This window comes from Vicugna pacos, chromosome 14 (genome assembly GCF_048564905.1).
Source record: "Vicugna pacos chromosome 14, VicPac4, whole genome shotgun sequence".
NCBI lineage: Eukaryota > Metazoa > Chordata > Mammalia > Artiodactyla > Camelidae > Vicugna > Vicugna pacos.
Window position 1 is genome coordinate 5,135,847 of NC_133000.1, and position 18,514 is coordinate 5,154,360.

Consider the following 18,514-nt stretch of genomic DNA (forward strand, 5'->3'; position numbering starts at 1 on the left):
AGCATGGAGAGCAGGTCACGGATAACGGCTTCATTTTCTTCTTTCTTCCTTTTCATTTTTCTCTTTTTCTTTTGGATGGAAGGTGATGTGATCATTATTTCAGTAACACGCTTGACATAGTCTGTCCTCTTCTGGACAAGATGGGCAGCGGGGGTGGTGGCTGCAGGGCCTGGCCTGGTGGGTAAGGCGCGCCTGCGTGGACGGCCGTGGAGCACTGACTAGCAGAGGATGAGCTCCCTCTCCCTGTACCAGCTGCTGCCTCTCTGTCCCCTGCCCTGTCCTGCTGCCTCTCGCATCAGTGAATGAATGATAACATGAAGGGTGCATTTCCCTCTTTGAAGATGATATGAAAACAGAATGGATTGCAAACCTTTTGGATGAAAAATAGAAGGTAGGCCCAGGAAGTTTTAAATAAGATTGAACAGTGGACGTAGAACCAGCAAGATGCGGTTCAAGACATGTTTTTGTGGTCCTACCCTGGATGCTAAAAGTCAGTTACAAATTTCCAGGATTGAGTTGGTATTGTTTAGGAGTAACTCATAGGGTGCTTTGGCATTCTGATGGGTGATGCGGAATCAGCAAACTTCCATGTCCATGAAGTGATCATGCTCTTGGATTGTGTGGTTAGAGGTATAACTAAGAGGGTGTAAGTCTTACTGCCATGTGACCCTGGGCGATGCACCTGGGGCTGAATATCGTGTGCAGCTCTGAGCACCCTGTTTAAGATACACCCTGTAAGCACTTCTGGGGCTCTCTGGTGTGTGTGCTTAGGTAGTGGGAATTTTTGAAAGCTGCTCCAGCTTGGGAGAATATGAGTTCCTTAACAGGAAAACCAGGTTTGGGGAGGAAGGGAGCATCACAGCTCTTCACAAATACCCGAAGGGTTGTCCAGGTGGTGAGGGGTTGCCGTTCTGCTCTGGAGACGAGGACCTCAGTCCTGGGAGGTTTGCTGGTGGCCCTGTGCAGGGGTGTGGTGGGCTGTCTGCAGAGCTGGTGGGGTTCCCAACTCTAGAGTTTTCACCTGAGCAGTAGGGAGAACTACTTGGTAGATTATTAAACATCAGGTCGGCTGTGAGCCTAGAAAATCCTTAAGCTCCTTTTGGACCTGGGACTTAGTTAATGGACTTTTTCTAAGATAAATTGCCATTTACCACTACAACCCTTGTTTGTAACTTTTATAGTCGTGAATGTGAAGCCCGTGACAGTTCCATGCCTCACCCTGGGCAAATGCACTTTATGTGGCGTGGGGTCACCACCGTTGATTGATGTATTTGCGTTTCTTGTTTACTCACACACTCCTGTATCGTAAGCCTGAATTTTTATGATCATGTTTATATTGGGGAAAATATGTTTATCTTAGTAGAGTACCTGGATTGAAATCCAGATGGAGAAGAAACCTCCTACTCGTGTTGGCCCTGTGACTGCCTTCTGGTAAAAGGACAGGGCTGGAGGAGGGAGGTGTGAAGCTGGGCAAGAAGGGAAGGAGACAGGAAATGTTACCTCCTGTATGTAATTTTGCCTTTATGATTGAAGAAGGTTTTCAAATTTGCTTTTCTTGTCTTGTGTGAGCTTCCTCTCCTCTTTTGGTTTCTGGTCTTACTTTTCTATTCTTGTTCTTACAACAGTGACTTTTTATTCTTTCCGTGTGATCTGTACACTTTCACCAATAGGCAGCGTTTTGTTTATAGCTTCCACTTTCTGCATGGCTTTTACTTTCCTACCTCTGTTTGGGCTCTGCCACTTCCATGCTTTGTGACCTGGGGAGTGTTACCTGTGTGAGAGAGAAAAAGAAAAAAGCTTACCTAGTGAGAGAGAAAAAAAGCAAGGGGATGTTAAGATCTCTTTCTGGAGCCGTTACAAATATTAAATAGTTTAACTTAAATTAAAATTAAAAATTAAATAAAGTTAATTATAATTTAAAAATGAAATATTACAGGTAAGTGTTAGTGTTGAGAAGAATACTTGGCCCCCAGGAGGTTCTAGCTTTCCATCTACTTACCAATCAGTAACGTTTCTTATTTACTGACAAAGAACATCTATTATATAATTGTTAATTTAAAAGCTAAAAATAGAGCTACCATGTGATTCAGAAATCCCACTTCTGGGCAAATATCTGGAGAAAACTCTAATTTGAAAAGATATGTGCACCCTAGTGTTCATAGCAGCACTATTTACAACAGCCAAGACATGGAAGCAACCTAAATGTACGTTGACAGATAACTGAATAAAGAAGCTGTGGTATATATACAAAATGGAATACTACTCAGCCATAAAAAAGAATGAAATAATGCCATTTTCAGCAACATAGATGGACCTAGAGACTATCATACTAGGTATAGTAAAAGTCAGAGAAAGGCAGGTACCATATGATATCATGTTTATATGTGAAATCTAAAAAAATGACACAAATGAACTTACTTACAAAACATGGACCCACAGACATAGAAAACAAACTTATGGTTCCCAAAGAGAAAAGGAGTGGGGAGGAATAAATTAGGAGTTTGGGATTAGCAGATACAAACTATTATGTATAAAACAGGTAGACAGCAAGGTCCTGTACAGCACAGGGAACAATATTCAATATCTTGTAATAACCTGTAATTAAAAAGTGTATGAAAAAGAATATAACTGAATCACTATGCTGTACACCAGAAACTAGCACAACATTGGAATTTAGCTGTACTTCAATAAGAAAAAATTAAGGTACAACTCTTTCTAACAAGACACTGATTTCACACTCTCTAGCAATCATGTTGTGAACTGCGGTGTCTGGTGCCCTGGTTTGGTTTGTTAGTGCTGAGAATTCATTTATTTCCTTCTACCAGCCTCGACAGTTGAAACCCAAGAGAGCTCTTGGTTTCGTGCTTATAATTCTGCCCACAGAGAACTAGAGATGCTCACTTTCTATGGTTGGCTTACGTTTGTGGAATTTCTTCCTCTCCCTGACTTTCTAGGACACCCATTTCCCGACCTAGAAAGCACGGTGTTCTTTTAAACGGCTGTCTTATTGATTTGCCTACATGCTTTTTGTATCTGTGCCTGGAGGCACAAGGAAAGTACCTGGAAAGCTGATGAAAGAAACAAATACGGGTGCATTGAGAATCCCGGAGGCTGGGATCAGAGCATTGGCACCTTGGTTAGGCTTGAGGGCTGTATCGGGGTAAGACTGGACCTGGGGGTACCACTGGCTTGCTGAAGACAGGCTAGAAGAAGACAGAGAAGGGGAAAAAGAAAGTGGAGACAGTACAAGAAGGGAGTGGAAAGATGAGGACGTGAGTATGACAGGGACCGACTGGAAGTGCGGCATGGCGGGAGATGGAAGTACACACCTTTGTACAGGTGTGTGTATTTGGACAGGATTCTACAAACATGGGGAAATACATGGAAGGACCCAGAGCAGGATGTTAATGTGCCTGGGGGTGAGGGGGGGAGAAGGGGCGAATAAAAAGAAAAGCAGCTTGTAGAAAATGACCTCATTTATGTAAAAAGGACATATACATGTGAAAAAAATGGAAGGAAAAGAAATCTCTATCAACTGAGATCGTAGGGGTGCCCATGGGAGGTTGTCAATTGAAAGATTAAGTTGGGAAGGTCGGGGCTGGGGTGGAGAGGAGCTTGGAAGTAGCTGCAAGCTCTTGGTGATTTTTCAGTCCTTTGTTTTTCCTGTTTATTATATTATTTTGTTTTATAACATATGTTATAAAACAAATATACACATGTGTATCTACACATATGGTATATATACACACATACATGTATAATGCATGTACAAATGTACATATATATGTAGATGTACACACACATGTTCTTTTGAATGTGTGAAATAACATATTCAACAATCATGCAGGACAGACGAGTGGGTTGCCATGTAACGTGTTGTAGCAGAAACATAACAGCAGTCTCCTGTGTCGTAAGTGCGTGCACTTGTATGTGTTTGTATGAAGCAGAGGAAGGTGTGGAAGGAGGCTGTTAATGTTGAATCCCCACTGGGAGAGTTGGGGCCAAGGCAGGACCCTGTTACTTTTAAAGTCTCCCATCCCCCGTGCCTAATAAATGCATTCACAGCAGCAGATAAAACTGTTAGCCTTGAGTTGAGTGGTTTACTGGTGATCTGTGCATCTACTTGGATAGAAACTTAAATACTCTATTAAAATTCAAACTCTGTGGGGTCAGAAATGACATTGATCTTCATCATGCATTTAATCATTATTCATTCGTTCATACTACAAATACATGTGAAATGGGTTATATATATATATATATATATATATCAGGTATTACCAACCTTTTCTAATATTTTCTTCAGTGCCTAGCACATTTGAAGTTTTTTTTTAAAGTAAAAATATAGGGTATTATGAAAGTTCATCATAGAAGGACCTAATCTAGTGGATCAGGAAGGCTTCCTGGAGGAAGTGGCATTTATGCTGCAAATTGAAGATGACAAGGGAGTTAGTTGGCTGAGACTGGGGGAAAAGTCCACATTCCATGAAGATGGGAGTATGTGCAGAGGCCCCAAAGCAGGAGAAAGGAACATGGTAACATGAGGAACGAGGACAGTGTGGCTGCCCCCCAGGGAGTAAGAGGACAAGTGGAGGTGAGGCTGGAAAGGTGTGTAGGGGTTAGACCATGCAGACCTTTCAGGCAGGAATAGAATTTCCTCCAACTTTTTATTTTGAAAAATATCAAACCTATACAAAAAGTGCAGGTGTAGCAGAGGGGATCCACCTAGATTTTCAGATTGCTGACATTTTGCCATGGTTGTGTGCACTCTCTCTTTTACACATACACACATTTCTCTCTTTGTTGAACCATTAGAGTAGGTTACAGACCACATGTCACGTTAAAAAGCTTGACATGTTTAATATTGTGTATCTTCCAGGAACAGATTACTGCTGGTATAATCACAATGCTAGTTACACATCCAAGAAAGTTAACCCTGATCAAGTATCTTTACCCAATATATAGCCCACATTTAAATCTCACATTGTCTCAATGTTCTTTGCGAAAGTTTTCAAAATCCAAGACTCAGTCAAGGAGCATGCATTGCGTCTAGATAGCCATTGGCATTTTAGGGGCAAGTTTAGGCCAGTTACTTTGTAGAAGGCCCATCAATTTCAGTTTTGCCTGTTTATTTCCTCTTGATTGAACTCAGGTTGGACGTTTATAGCCAGGATACTGTCATCAGGGCCGAGGGAGGCCCTGAGAACTGCCTAACCTCAGGAGCACTTGCTATCAATTTCCATATTGATGATGTTAAATTTGATCACTTGGTTAAAGTGGTGTCCACCAGCATTCTTCCTCATACAGATGAAGTTTTCCTTTGGAATAAATAAAGTAATCTATAGAGAATGGTGCCTTAACAATTCTGTAACTATCTTGTTCCCTAACAGTTTTTCATTCAGTGATTTCTAGCAACCATTGGCGTCCCTTGCCCAAGATGATTATTACTCTGGTGAACATGAAGTGGTGATGTTTAAATTGTATAGTTTTTTCATATGTTACTTGATGTTCTTCTGTGAAAAAGAGCATGCCTTTCCCTTTCACCCTTTTCCATCAGTATCAGCATGGACTTGTGGGTTTTTAAAATACGAATTTAATGTTTAAGATGTGTTCATAATCCATGCCTAACAGTAATCATTTTGATCTTACAATTTCCCATATTTGTCTAGCAGGAGAGCCCCATCGGAAAGGTTTTTGAGAAACAGTGTCTGGCCTGAGCAGATGAAATGACAGGAGGAAAGTGATGAATGAATGTGTGTTTACCACAGTGTTTTCTTGTGAGAGCTCCACCTGTCACTCTAACATGCTTTTCTTTTTATTTCTCTTTAGGTCTCATGGGCTAACGGGCTCTCATTCAGCAGGCACCTAACAGACAAGTCATCCAGCTGCGTATCAAGACAATGCTCGGTTTTAAAACTGCTCTGAGAGTGATGAGCAGTGCTGCCCAGTGACTTTGTCCGGGGGCAGCAAGCAGCTTGAGTGTTTCCTCTCCACCGCATAGCAGCTTGAAGGAAGCCCCTTCCCATTCAGGAGGACTGCATGGCAGGCAGCCCCCGCTGAAGGCTTGGAAATGAGCGTCCCAGCGGCTCCTAAGAAGTCGTGCTACACTGAGTTGCGGGACAACAGAAATGGAGCAAAAAATAATAATGAGAGCATCCTGAGTCTGGGGGACACCAATGCCAACCCCGTCATGTGGGGGGTCAGCTCCTCTCATGATGAGCCGGCGACTTGTGACCGGACAGATGAACTTGGAAATGCAAATGCAGGGGGGCCAGAGAATGGTACCCGGGTCCATAAGGACTTTCAGCCACTTCAGAGCTTTGGGAAGGGGCCTCAGGCTGGCCCCACCAGCCTGAAGGATTTAAAATTTCCTCCGACAGCTCAGAGCGAACTGAGCGTGGAGTCCACGCTGGAAAGAGGCGCAGAGAGCCTGCAGACCCCTCGGGGTCTCCACGGCCCAGGCCGGCCAAGCTGGAGGACTGTCGGGGGCGAGGCCAGTCCCGAGGTCTCAGCCAGGAGGGAGGCTGAAGCTCCCCGGCATGCTCCCAAGGATAAGTTGGCCAAGACCCTGGACAGTGAGGAGCTGAGGAGGCGTTCTTTGGAGAGGGCCAGCAGCTCTGCGGTTGCAGGCGACGTGCTCGCTAAGGAGCGCCCCGGGGGCCTGGCCCGGCCACCTCCGCAGCCTGGAGGACTGGGCCCCCCAGAAGCCCTCTGGCTGGTGGCCAGTGGTGGGCAGGGGCCACAGAAGACGGGGACAGTCCCCTTTCCAGGGCCAGCTTGTCCTCCAGCTGCCAGTAACCCTGCGCGTCCTCCGAAACCATCTACCTCAGAAACCAAGGAGACCACCCCCTTAGAGGCCCGGACTGAGGGCGGGCAGGTACTGAGAGCTAGCGCCCAGAGCACAGCCCCTCCTGCCCGCCCAGAGGGCACCCCGAATTCCACTCCACTGTTGAGGGAAGTCCTGAGTAAGCCAGAAGCACAGTCGGGCCAGGGAAAGGCAGAGCCCAAGATGGAGCTGAAACTGGGCCAGCCCAGGCCCATGCAGGAGTTCAAGTCCACCCAGGTGGAGGGGCTGGGATGTCCTGGGGAGGAGGATGTGTCACCCCCGGGGAGAAAGGAGCTGCGTGGGGAAGCACAGCAGGAAGCTGCCGCCGCTGCCGCACTCAGCAGCCTGCCGCACAGCGGTCCTCACCCCCCAGGCGTGGGAAGAGGCAGGAGTGAGCAGGAAAAGAGAGGCCAGGAGGGTTCTCTGCAGACCACCCCCAAACAGAGCCCTGCTCCCCCGAGAGCTGCTGATAATCAGCCCACGGGCAGAATTTCACCAAGTGCAGCTGAGAAGCTGGGTGAAGCGGCGTCCCGCAGCATCTCACCAGGTGATGGTCACGCAGCTTTGGTTCCTGCTGATTCGACTGACAGTGGACCCTCAGATGCCCGTGAGGAGAGCGGGGTGCTGGGCGGTGGGGACAGGGATGGTGCTACAGTCTTCACTTCAGATCCTTCTGTTGGAAAGAGTGAAACTGGGGTCGCTGAGCCCCTCAACCCTCCTCACAGCAGCTCAGAAGCTGGGGAGAGCACAGAGATCACGACACCCGTGGCTGCGAACAGGCACTGTCTAGAAGATGCAGTTGAGGTGGACAGCGCCCCAGCAAGAGCGGCTTCTCTTCCCCAGGTCCCAGCGCCCCTCCACCCAGAGACCGCTGTGAACGTGGGCCGCCAGCCTCCACCAGCCAGCGGCGGCTTTCGGGACTCGGGCGTGTTGGGTGGGGACGCAGGGTCCCCCTCGGTCGCCCTGCCTCCCGCCGACAGCGCAGGGTTGTCCAACGCTTCCCCGAAAGTGCCTGACAAGCACGCCTGCCCCAGTGGGATTTCCAAGCCTGTTGTCGCCCGTCCCGAGGACACACCTGCCGCCCCAGAGGGAAGGGAGGGCCTCCGGGTTGAAAAGACGGAAGAAAGGGCAGACCCCAGGCCTGTCGTCCTGCCCAAGCCCAAGCACGTTAGGCCGAAGATCATCACCTACATCAGGAGGAGCCCTCAGGCCCTCGGCCAGGTGGACGCTTCGCTGGTCCCCGTGGGGCTGCCGTATGCCCCGCCTGCGTGCGCCGTGCCTCTCCCCAAGGAGGACAAGGCGGTGAGCGGGGACCTGAAGCCGCCTGCCGGCCTCTACGAGAAGTTCAAGCCTGACTTGCAGCGGCCCCGAGTGTTCAGCTCCGGGCTGGTGGTGTCTGGGATCAAGCCCCCTGGACACCACTTCAGTCAGATGAGTGAAAAGTTTCTGCAGGAGGTAAGAGAATGGCATCGTGACACCGTCTCCAAGTGACACTTCCTCAGATCTGTTATGCATTTTTGATGAATTGGGAAAACAGAATATCCTCTCTCGGCCAGTCGCAGACTGTGACGGAGACACTCGTGCAGCAATGGGTATTTTTAACCAGGGGAGGTTGTAGGCAGATGGACAGCTTTGATTTAGAAGAGTCTGGTGGTCAGGATGAGAGGGCCTCTGACATCTGAGGAGACTCATTAAAATTCTACCTGACGTAACACGTGAAAGGTAGGGAAGCGTGCATTTGACCTGGCTTCCTTGTTTCAGCAAGCGAGCATAATTCTTCTAGAAACCAGGCCAATGCAAAAATTCCAAAATAAATATACCATTCAAATGGGTCAGACTTGATCTCTATGCAGACATACCAAGAGCACAGTGAGTAGGAAGCATGTTAGGCCTCGGCTCCATTTTAAGTCAAAACAATAATTACAGCTGGCATTTAGTTGAGTGCCTACTGTGCACCGGGCCCACTTGACATCACATTTAATCTTTGCCAACCTTCGCCAGTCCTTGCAGTGATTCTGTGCAGGGCAGGATTGCAGCTCTCCTCACTCCTCTCCCTGACATGCTTCAGGTCTTCCCAGGCCACTCGGAATGTGGGCTGGAGCCCAGAGCCTGCTCGGCCATCAGGATGCACTCAGTCTGGCTCCTTTACCTCTCGACCACCTCTCCTTCCTTCACTCTCCCTCTGCTGCCTCAGGGCCTTTGCACGTCCCTCTGCTCAGAAGGTCTTCTTCCAGATATCTGAATGGCTCTCCCCTTCGCTTTCTTTAGGCCTCTGTTCAAAGACACTTTATTGGTGACTTTCATTTGTACACTTTCTTTAGATAAGTAATTTAGTACCCCTTCCCACCCACCAAACAAACAAAAAACATCCCCTAGATTTTTCTCTGCAGAAACACACTTGTGAGAGAAACTTTATTGGAGATGTAGGCAGAAATCCTGTTAGTATCTGCAATTCTTTCTCTGTGACATTTCTGAATTTTTCTTGGGTATAATTCCTTTCTTTATTGCTGCTGCTTCCTCCATAAAATACAGAATAATTTCTATGTTAGATGTACATTCCTCCCCACCCCATGTATTTTTTATTCTTAGTCCTCTAGAAGCCACCCCGGATCTCCAGGAAATGGGTTGGTGTGAGTGTGTAGCTTTAGTAGTTCTGAGGAGTTCAGGGAGACCCTGTTGGTGTCGGGGTAGCAGTGCTGCTGTGTGCCAGCCACTCTCTCTGAGGACCATTTTCAGCCACAGTCAGAGCATCTGAGGCCCAGGCCCTTTCCTCAGGCTGCAGGATAGAGCAGAGAAGCCCCAGACATTGCACTGGGCAAATTTCTGATGGCATCTTTAATCAAAAGTGGAGAATAGGCTGGTTTTTGGCCTTTCCTCCCATGGCTGTGACTTGATGTAACCCAAAGAGTCCCCTCCTGTGTTCAGCCTCTGGAAGTGGCTCTGAAGGTAATCATGAATCTAGTCATGCCTTGATGGTAAAATATGCTTACTTGTTTGGACTGCTTTCTGCTTTCAGCTACCCTGAGGCTGCAGGGGACTCCCTCCTATCGATGCTTTGGGGGAACCCTTTTAATGATTGGTGGAAGGAGGTGGGAGGCAGGGAGCAGGGGTGAGTGGACCAGGTGAGGCAGTGTGCTTGCAGTATATGGGAGTGTGATTAGGGCTGGACTCCCCTCCTCCTCCCTGGAACCCCCTCATCTCTGTAGGACACTGTGTCTCTCAGGTTCTCCAGGGAACCAGGTCATATATACAAGTATATATGTATCTCTGTGTGTATCTATCTATTTTCCTATCTATTGAGACTTTAAGGAATTGGCTCACACAATTGTGGAGACGGCAAGTCCAAAATATGCAGCGGGGGCCAACAGGCTGGAGACCTGGGAAGAGTTGATGTTACAGTTTGAGTCCAAAGGCCATCTGCTGGCAGATTTCCCTCTTCTTTAAGGGAGGTCAATGTTTTTCTATTAAGGCCTTCAACTGATTGGATGAGGCCCACCCACATTATGAAGGGTAATCTGCTTTATTCCAGGTCTATTGAACTCAATGCTGAGCTCATCTAAAAAATACCTTCAGAGAAACATCTAGAATCATCTTTGACTGAATGTGTGGATCGCATGGTGTCTTAAGTTGACAAAATGAGCTGTCACAAGCCCTCTCTGTGCAGCTATGCCAGTGGCTTCTCAGTGCAGCCTTCACATTTACCCCAGTCTCCCCAGCCCACAATCCCCTGAGAATAGGACAGGGCAAATAGGAAGAGGGGTGATCCAGTAAGAACTTACTTGTTTGTGTGCCTCAATTGATTTTAAGAGTTTGTTTGAAATCACAAGGATTCTTTAGTTGGCTTTCAGAATTATTTCTCTAAGAATACTCCATTAGAGAAGGTGGGAAGAAAACCCATTTGGGGTTAAATCTCTATGTGTTTATGACTGTGGGTGATACCTGTTGTGTTCTGTCAGTAAAGATGAAAGAAAAGAGTGTGAAGCTCTTTGTAGACGCTCTTGTTTTATTAAAAATGCACAGATTAAGCATCCGAGGCATGCTTCTCACCTTTTTAAAGAATTTGTTATCTTGCCAGAAACAAAGTACCCAACAAAATGACAGGCCTTGAAGTTCCTGAAATCATGAAGGTCGTTTTTGAATGATGGCCTGATAGATTTTGCCCCCTGAAACCTATCCAGTTTGAAAGAACTGAGTAATTACTGAGATAAGACATTGCAGTTCTAACAACCTGGCAGACATAGGTTAGAAATGATCATTATTTCTTCATGGGAGCACCTGCTAAAAGCAATGAGCAGTGACCCCCTAAAATTTAGGCACAAAAATTAAAAAAGAGAGGAAATAGGACTATGATAGAAAAGCCAAAGATTGATAGTAGGAGAGTAAGTAGAAAATGGTGAAAATTTTATCAGAGCAGCTGTGGAATGCTCTTTCACAGAAGTGTAATTTGCTGCGGCCTGAATTCCATCCATCTACTGTAGGAATCATGCATCTTTTACAGTGTGATACGATAAAACTTTAAAGGCCTTATCTTTTGTTTCAATAATGTCAATTTAAGGAGAACTTTGTTATCCATTTCAACATTAAAACAGTATTAACTTAAGGGTTTATCTCTTCAACAGCCTGGATCAAAGCTCTGTAGCCCCTGTTAAAGAATATTGTTAAATGCCTGTGATTCCTGTGTGGATGGAGGCAGTACATTGACATATACAATGTATTGTGATTTACCACAGAGTTAATTACTGTGTGTATCTTTCCCTACGTAGCCTCTGACGCTATGTTTTTTTTTTAACTTAAAGGAAATAAGATTATTTCGTTGTCTTTTTCATTTTTAACATTGAGAAACACTGATACTATGAACAGGCTTTGTGAGTACAGAACTGCATACGTGGAAGGTAGCCGTAATTGTATTCTAAGCCAAACTGTTAGCTACAGGAAACAGTAACATGTTATGTTGTTAAGTTTAGGAAAGTCTGAAACATGATTCCTGTATTAAATAGATGTTTATTGATTTCAGCCCTGTGCTAGACACTGTTCTAGGCGCTGTGAGTTCAGCAGTCAGCAAGACTCTGCCCCCAAACTTCCATTCTAGTGAAACTTGCTCAAACATCCCTGGAACCACCACCTTCGTAGGGAAGACAATCGGAGGTAATTCCTAGTCTGTCGTTTTTAATTGTGTAAACAGAACGTAGAGGCCTGACAACGCATCTTTTCATTGACTTCTCTATTCTTCCTAATAACCTTTTCTCCCTCATTAACCATGCATATTTTAATTTCCCGAGTTGCCTAATAAAGACTTAACATAAATGGATGAAGTCCATCAGCTTCTTGTAAGACTAGGTCGCCATGAAAAGTGTGCCTTTCCTCCTTAGGAATAATGAAACGTTCATACTTCTGTGAACATTTGCTAAATTCTTGCCTTGCATCATTGACATTGCTTATTTATAGGCTGACTGCTTGCACAAATTCCAATGATTCTTTGTAGCGATCAAATTTAAAAGTCTTGTAGAGGGAGTTCTTTCTTCTCCCAGCGAAATGTAGATCTATAGAGCATTAGAACCAGCGTAGACCTCAGAGAGCACCCAGTTGTTGTCAACACAGAGATGAAGACACTGGGGCCCAGAGAAGGTAAGTGATTGTGAAGGAGCAGCTCGCTGGTGCCAGCGTGGTCCCTGTTGGTGCTTCGGTCTCTGGAGCATCTCACCACTCATCCTGTGCCATGCAGTTCTCTGACTGAGCTTCCGGTCCTTCATAACAGGTTACAGAACACCCTGGAAAAGAAGAATTTTGTTCTCCTCCCTATACTCACTACGAAGTTCCTCCAACCTTCTATCGATCGGCCATGCTCCTTAAGCCCCAGTTGGGATTGGGCGCCATGTCTCGTTTACCATCTGCAAAGAGCAGGATCCTGATTGCGAGTCAGAGGTCTTCGGCGAGCGCCATCCATCCACCAGGACCCATAGCGACAGCTGCCAGCCTCTACAGTCCGGATCCTGCAGGTAACCGATGCAACAGTTAGCGCGCGTTCCTGCCGTGCTGTTAAATAGTGATCATGAAAAAGGGTGGTAGCTCTTCTGTTCTTCATCTGATCATAGATACAGATGTTTGTCAAGATGTCTGTCTTCTGTCTGCAGCCGTCATCCTCCATTTCACCCTTAAAATGATGGCCCTTGTGACTGCCGCCTCACCTCTTGTAGTTTCCCCATTCTGTGTTGCATCCTGTGGACTAGGGTTCAGAGACTTTTTCTGGAAATGGCCAGATATTAAGTATTTTAGGCTTTCTGGGCCATAATGCTCTGTGTTGTAACTATTTCGCATGAAAGTAGCCGTGGACAATATCTGAATGCCTGGGTGCGGCTGGGTGTCCATGCAGCTTAATTTACAGAAACAGACACAGGTGTACCTTGGAACTACTGTGGGTTCAGTTCTGGACCACATGAGCTTTTTTTGGTTTCCTAGTGCTTATAAAAGTTATGTTCACCTGCTCATGTAGTCTATTAAGTGTGCAATAGCGTTGGCTAAAAACGCAGCACATCCACCTTAATTTTAAAATACTTATCAAAAATGCTAACCTTCTGTAGGTCGTAGTAATAACAACATCACAGATGACTGGTCACACATCACCGTAACAAATGGAGTCGTAACTTTAAAAGGTTGAAATTGTGTGAGAATTACCCAGATATGACCCAGAAACACCGAGTGAGGCAATGCTGGTGGAAAAATCTCACCGACAGATCAGCTGGAGGCGGGGTTGCCACAGAACTTCCATTTGTGAAAAATGCCATGTCTACGAAGTGCGGTGAAACGGGGGCTGTCCGCAGCGGGCTGGGTTTGGCCTGGGGGCTGTAGTTTGTCAGAGAGCTCTTCCTGCCATATAGCAGTGACCCTGTCATGCTTTTATCAGCTCACAAATCTTGAACCCCTGATAACTTGCTTATAGAATGGCCCTGCCACCCATCCCAACCATGTCCCCCTGCTCTCAGTGGCTGCGTCGTCTCCTGATGTCCTCTGCACGTCCCTGTTGTCCTCTCTCCATCCATTCTTCTGCTCTTGTGTTTGTCTGTAGATTTTATGTATTATTTTATTATAGAAGTAATACAAGCCCATTGTAAAAAATTTGAATATAGAAAAATATGAAAAAGAAAGTAATTGTCCTTATATTTTTTAGCACCCAGCGAGGATTAATATTATGGAAATTTTTCTTCCAGTGTGTTTCTTCCTATGCATTTTTTAATAGCTGAATTAATACTGAATGCGAATTTTGTTTTTTCCTACTAATATCATACTGTAGGCATTTACTATGCCATCCATGTTTCACAGAGATTTTAATGGCAGTGTAAGATTCTGTTTTGTTCACTTATTCATTTATTTAACAATTTCTGGGTACTTGTTCTGTGCCAGAAGTTGTAAATCGAGGACTGAGGACTGCAGTGACTTAGATGCTGTTGTTTCTGTGTCTGAGTGAAGGGAGTGAAACTTGCTAGGTTACATAACTCACGCTTGTAAGCTGGGTGTCCAGAGAGCTGAACTCAAGACTCTTGTCTCTGGGTCCCCCGTGGCAGACTGCATACTTTGACTGCCTGTGTTAAATCTCATGATACTGCAGTATCTTTAGTTTATAAAATAAGGAAAAGACCCACATTTGTAGGTTTTCTGTGCCTTAGAACAGGGGTTGGCAAACCCTAGTCCAGAGGCTGGCCAACTGCTTCTGGGAATACATTTAATTGGAAGACAGCCACAGTCATTTTTCCCTTTCGTCCCTGGCTGCTTGCAGAGTTGTCATTGCAACAGAGACAAGATATTGCCCAGAAGCCTAAAATATTTACTGTCTCGCCCTTTAAGAAAAAGTTTGCTGTTTCTTGCCTTAGCATAATGCCAATTACCATTTAGAGTGGTACCATTCAGTCGGCAGAAGTATATGAAAAAGTATGTAAGATTTCGAAACTCTTTGGCCCAGGAAAGTCCAGGTCTGGGAGACAAGGTGGATTTTAATTTTATTGATGTGTTTTATCAAACTTAGTCTATTTTCCAAGGACATCCTTTGGATGGTTTTCTTTCCTGGAGAATTCAGCCTACCCTGCATGAGGCGCTAGGGGCCGTGGCGGAGTACTGGGGTTGTGGGCACTGAAGCTTCAGGGAGTCTGAAGTTCGTGCACCTCTGGGGAGTCACAGAAGCAAAGATGTGTAGACACCAGATATCAGCTGAGCTACCGAATCCTTTGGCTGAGATGCTCAGCAGAGAATCTAATGAGGAACCATTAAAGGAGACTCTAGGACTGTTCTATCTCTTTTCAAGACCCCTAGTTTCCTTAAGATGACTTTAAGGCAGTGGAGTTAAGAAGTCTTGGCTATTTTCTTTTCTAAGAAGCCAGTCCCCAAACAATAGGAGAATAATGTAGCATTTTAATGAATCTAGAAACATCTGTGTATCTAATTCCTACAAATTGATAAATGCAGAAAACACTTAAAGAGGATGCCTTCAGCTGCAGGCGGGGACAGGTCAGCCAAGCCCACAGAACAGGGGTCTCATGGTGGGGAATCCGTGCTTGGAGCAGTGGGGTCCGGTTCCGGGGAGGAGTTGAGTGTCGAGGGCCTGATTTTCCCACAGAACGGCAGGGGAGGCAGGGCTGAATGAGAAAACAGGCATCTTTACAGCAAGCAGTCTGTCGGGCTGGATGTCATGAGATTCTAGAATTCAAGGAGCCCTGCAGCTGCCTCATTTGTCTGGAGAGAAGCGGGTTAACAGAGGAGCCCTGCACACACACACACACACACACACACGCACACGCACGCACACACACACACTCTCTCCCTCTGTCTTTCTCTCTCTCTCTCTCTCTCTCTCTCTCACTCTCTCTCACTCGCCTGTCCCGAGGTTCCTGGCTCTGGAGCAGAGAGAGATCCCTCTCTCTTTGAACCCACCTCTACCCATCCTGGCACGAAACACAGAGGGCCTTAGGGGCCCTGGTCAGGAGTTTGGATTTTAATCCAGGATGATGGGGGAGCCCCTGGAAGTTTTAAACATGATCAGTTTATGTTTTACAAAGATCGTCTTGAGTCACCGGTGCGGTATAAGCTATACACGTGAAAGTGGGAGACCAGGTTGGAGCCGGCGCACTCGGACAGGAGAGAAACGCTGGTAGGTTAGCGGGAGGAAGGGCTGGGATGGTCGCGATATGTTTTAGAAATAGAGCCAGTAGGACTGGACATTGAGGTGGGGGATGGGGAAGACAGAGCCAATGAGGACTTCTAGAATTTTGACTTGAGCACCTGGATGGATGGTGATGCCATTTATTACGAGAGACAGTTTGACTAGCCAGGGAGTGGGGGAGAGCCGAGGCCCGGGAGGAGGTACAGAGGCTTCTGTTTTGGAAGTTCTGGTGGAGCTTATCACAGAGGCAACTTGAGATGTGAGTCAGGGGCTGTAAGAGAGGTCAGGGCTGGAGATTGACATTTGAGGTTCGCCAGAGGAACCGAAGTCAAGAGACTCAAATGCATATTTGAAAGTAGCCAGGAGAGTGGATCTTGAACATTCTCATCCCAAGAAAAAACATGTGACTGTGCATGGTGACGGATGTGGACAGTAGTGATCATTTTGCAAAGTCTACGTTATACACATGAAACTAATATACAGGCATATCTGGTTTTATAGCACTTGGCTTTATTACACTTCACAGATGCAGCATTTTTCACAAATTGAAGGTTTGTGGCAATTACATCGAGCAAGTCTATCAGATTCGTTTTTCCAACAGCATTATTTTTTAATTAAGGTACATACATTGTTTTTTTTTTAAGACGTAATTCTTTTGCACACTAAGAGACTACAGTGTAGTGTAAACACAACTTTTGTGTGCACTTGGAAACCAAAAAAAAACCGTGTGTGACTCGCTTTATTTTGACATTCAATTTTATTGCGGTGGCTGAACCCGCAGTATCTCTGAGATGTGCTTGTCATGTATGTCAATTACACATCAATAAAAAAAGAAAAGAAAAGTCACGGGGGCGTAGCTAGGGAGCACACGACATCCCAGGATGGGCGCCGACTTGCCGGCACTTCGAACTCTAGCAAGGAAGACTGGGAGGCAGCAGCCGGTGTGGCTGTGGCCGGTGGGGATCCGGCAGAGCAAGGTGTCCTGCGAGCCAGGAGCGCCTGGTAATTCTGTATCCCATGGAGGAACGGGGTAATTTGAGGCCAGAGAGGGATCAGTGAATTTGACAGCAGGGCAGCCTCTGATTATCTTTTACAAGAGCAATTTGAATGGAGTAGTGGGGACAGACGGCTGATTCGCCAGATAGACAAAAGGAAGTTGGCACACCAGTGTAGCCAGCTTCGCTGAAGGAGGTCTTCAAAAGCTTGAGATGTGCAGATACTAACTACTGTATATAAGATAGACAAAGAACAAGTTTCTACTGTGCAGCACAGGGAACTATGTCCAATATCTTATAGTCACCTATAGTGAAAAAGAATATGAAAACGAATATGTGTATGGACATGTGTGACTGAACTATTATGCTGTACACCAGAAATTGACACATTATCAACTGACTCTACTTCAATTAAAAAAAAATCTTTGGGGGAAAAAAAAAGCTCAAGGATGACATGGGTGCAGATTTAGGAGGAATTTGTCTGCATATCCCCTTCTCTTTGCTTCGCACATTCTCACTGCCGTGGACTCTCCAGACTCTGATGTGTCTGTCTCTCCCTGTGATGGACCAACTCCTCCTTCCTGTGCTGTTCCAGGGAAAGTGCCTCCAGGGAGTCAGATGGGCAGTGACAAGGCTCACTACATTCGTTTTCCTTCTCCAAAGGATCGCAGTCCCGTGCTGGCTCTTGTACAATTTCTGAAAACATTAGTTCCATCTATTTTGTTTTATTTTCTGATTGGCAATTAGAAACTGGCAAGTTTCGTATGGATTAGACCTTTATGGGTGGAACTTCCTTTACATTTTGATTAGAGATCGTTAACATCAGACAGTGTTTGTTGTGTCCAACACAAAACTTTCCCTTTTGTGTTTGCTTTTTTAGGTTCAGACAATTTATGTAGTGGTTGTTTGGGAGTTTTGTTTGTTTGTTATTTTAAGAACACTTTTTGAATGTTTCTGTATATGGTTGTATTTTGTGTTTAATTTGTGTGTGATTCGTGTTTAATTGTGTGCCTGGTCTCACGTATTCAGCAGGTCAGGATTCTCTGTCTCTCTGACCTTGGTTACTCTTGTTTCTTTATCTCACCCGGTTACCTGAGGCTCTGAGCAGCATCTCTTTGGCAAGTGAGAACGGGAGGTAGGAGCAGCCCTCAGTACTGCACCCTGTAACTCAGCATTCACATTTCCAACCTCGAGTGATTTCTCTCATCCTGAATCCTAAGACCTGGTTTGACGTGTGAACTGCATACACTACTGTATATTTTTTTTTTCAGTTCTTTGGTAGGAAAACTCTTAGGTCTCCTTTAGGCAAATAAACCTGTGACTTAAACCTTGGGAAGAATTCCTGTTGTTTCCACTCCTGTGTTGGCTCCGTGAGCACCATTAGGTACATCCTGGCTTGAAAGTGGCCTAAAAGAACCAGAGATGCAATGAACATGTACTTTCGCATAAAGCAGATTCTCCCACAATTTCTATGTTATAACTGAATGCTCTTTCCCAAGACCCTCGCGGTCTTAACAGATCTTAATGTGACTGCTGAAAAATAAA

General features: G+C 45.7%; 1 protein-coding gene across 2 annotated transcripts in view; it reads left to right on the top strand.

The window, feature by feature from the left end:
- MTUS2 (microtubule associated scaffold protein 2) overlaps nucleotides 1-18,514 on the top strand; it is a 396,161-nt gene that overhangs the window by 122,142 nt on the left and 255,505 nt on the right. For both annotated transcript variants that reach the window (XM_072976062.1, XM_072976063.1), the window contains exons 3-4: nucleotides 5,830-8,281; nucleotides 12,582-12,822. In XM_072976062.1, the coding sequence (XP_072832163.1) occupies nucleotides 6,071-8,281; nucleotides 12,582-12,822 (2,452 nt within the window). In that variant the 5' untranslated portion in view covers nucleotides 5,830-6,070. The remainder of the gene's footprint in view (nucleotides 1-5,829; nucleotides 8,282-12,581; nucleotides 12,823-18,514) is intronic.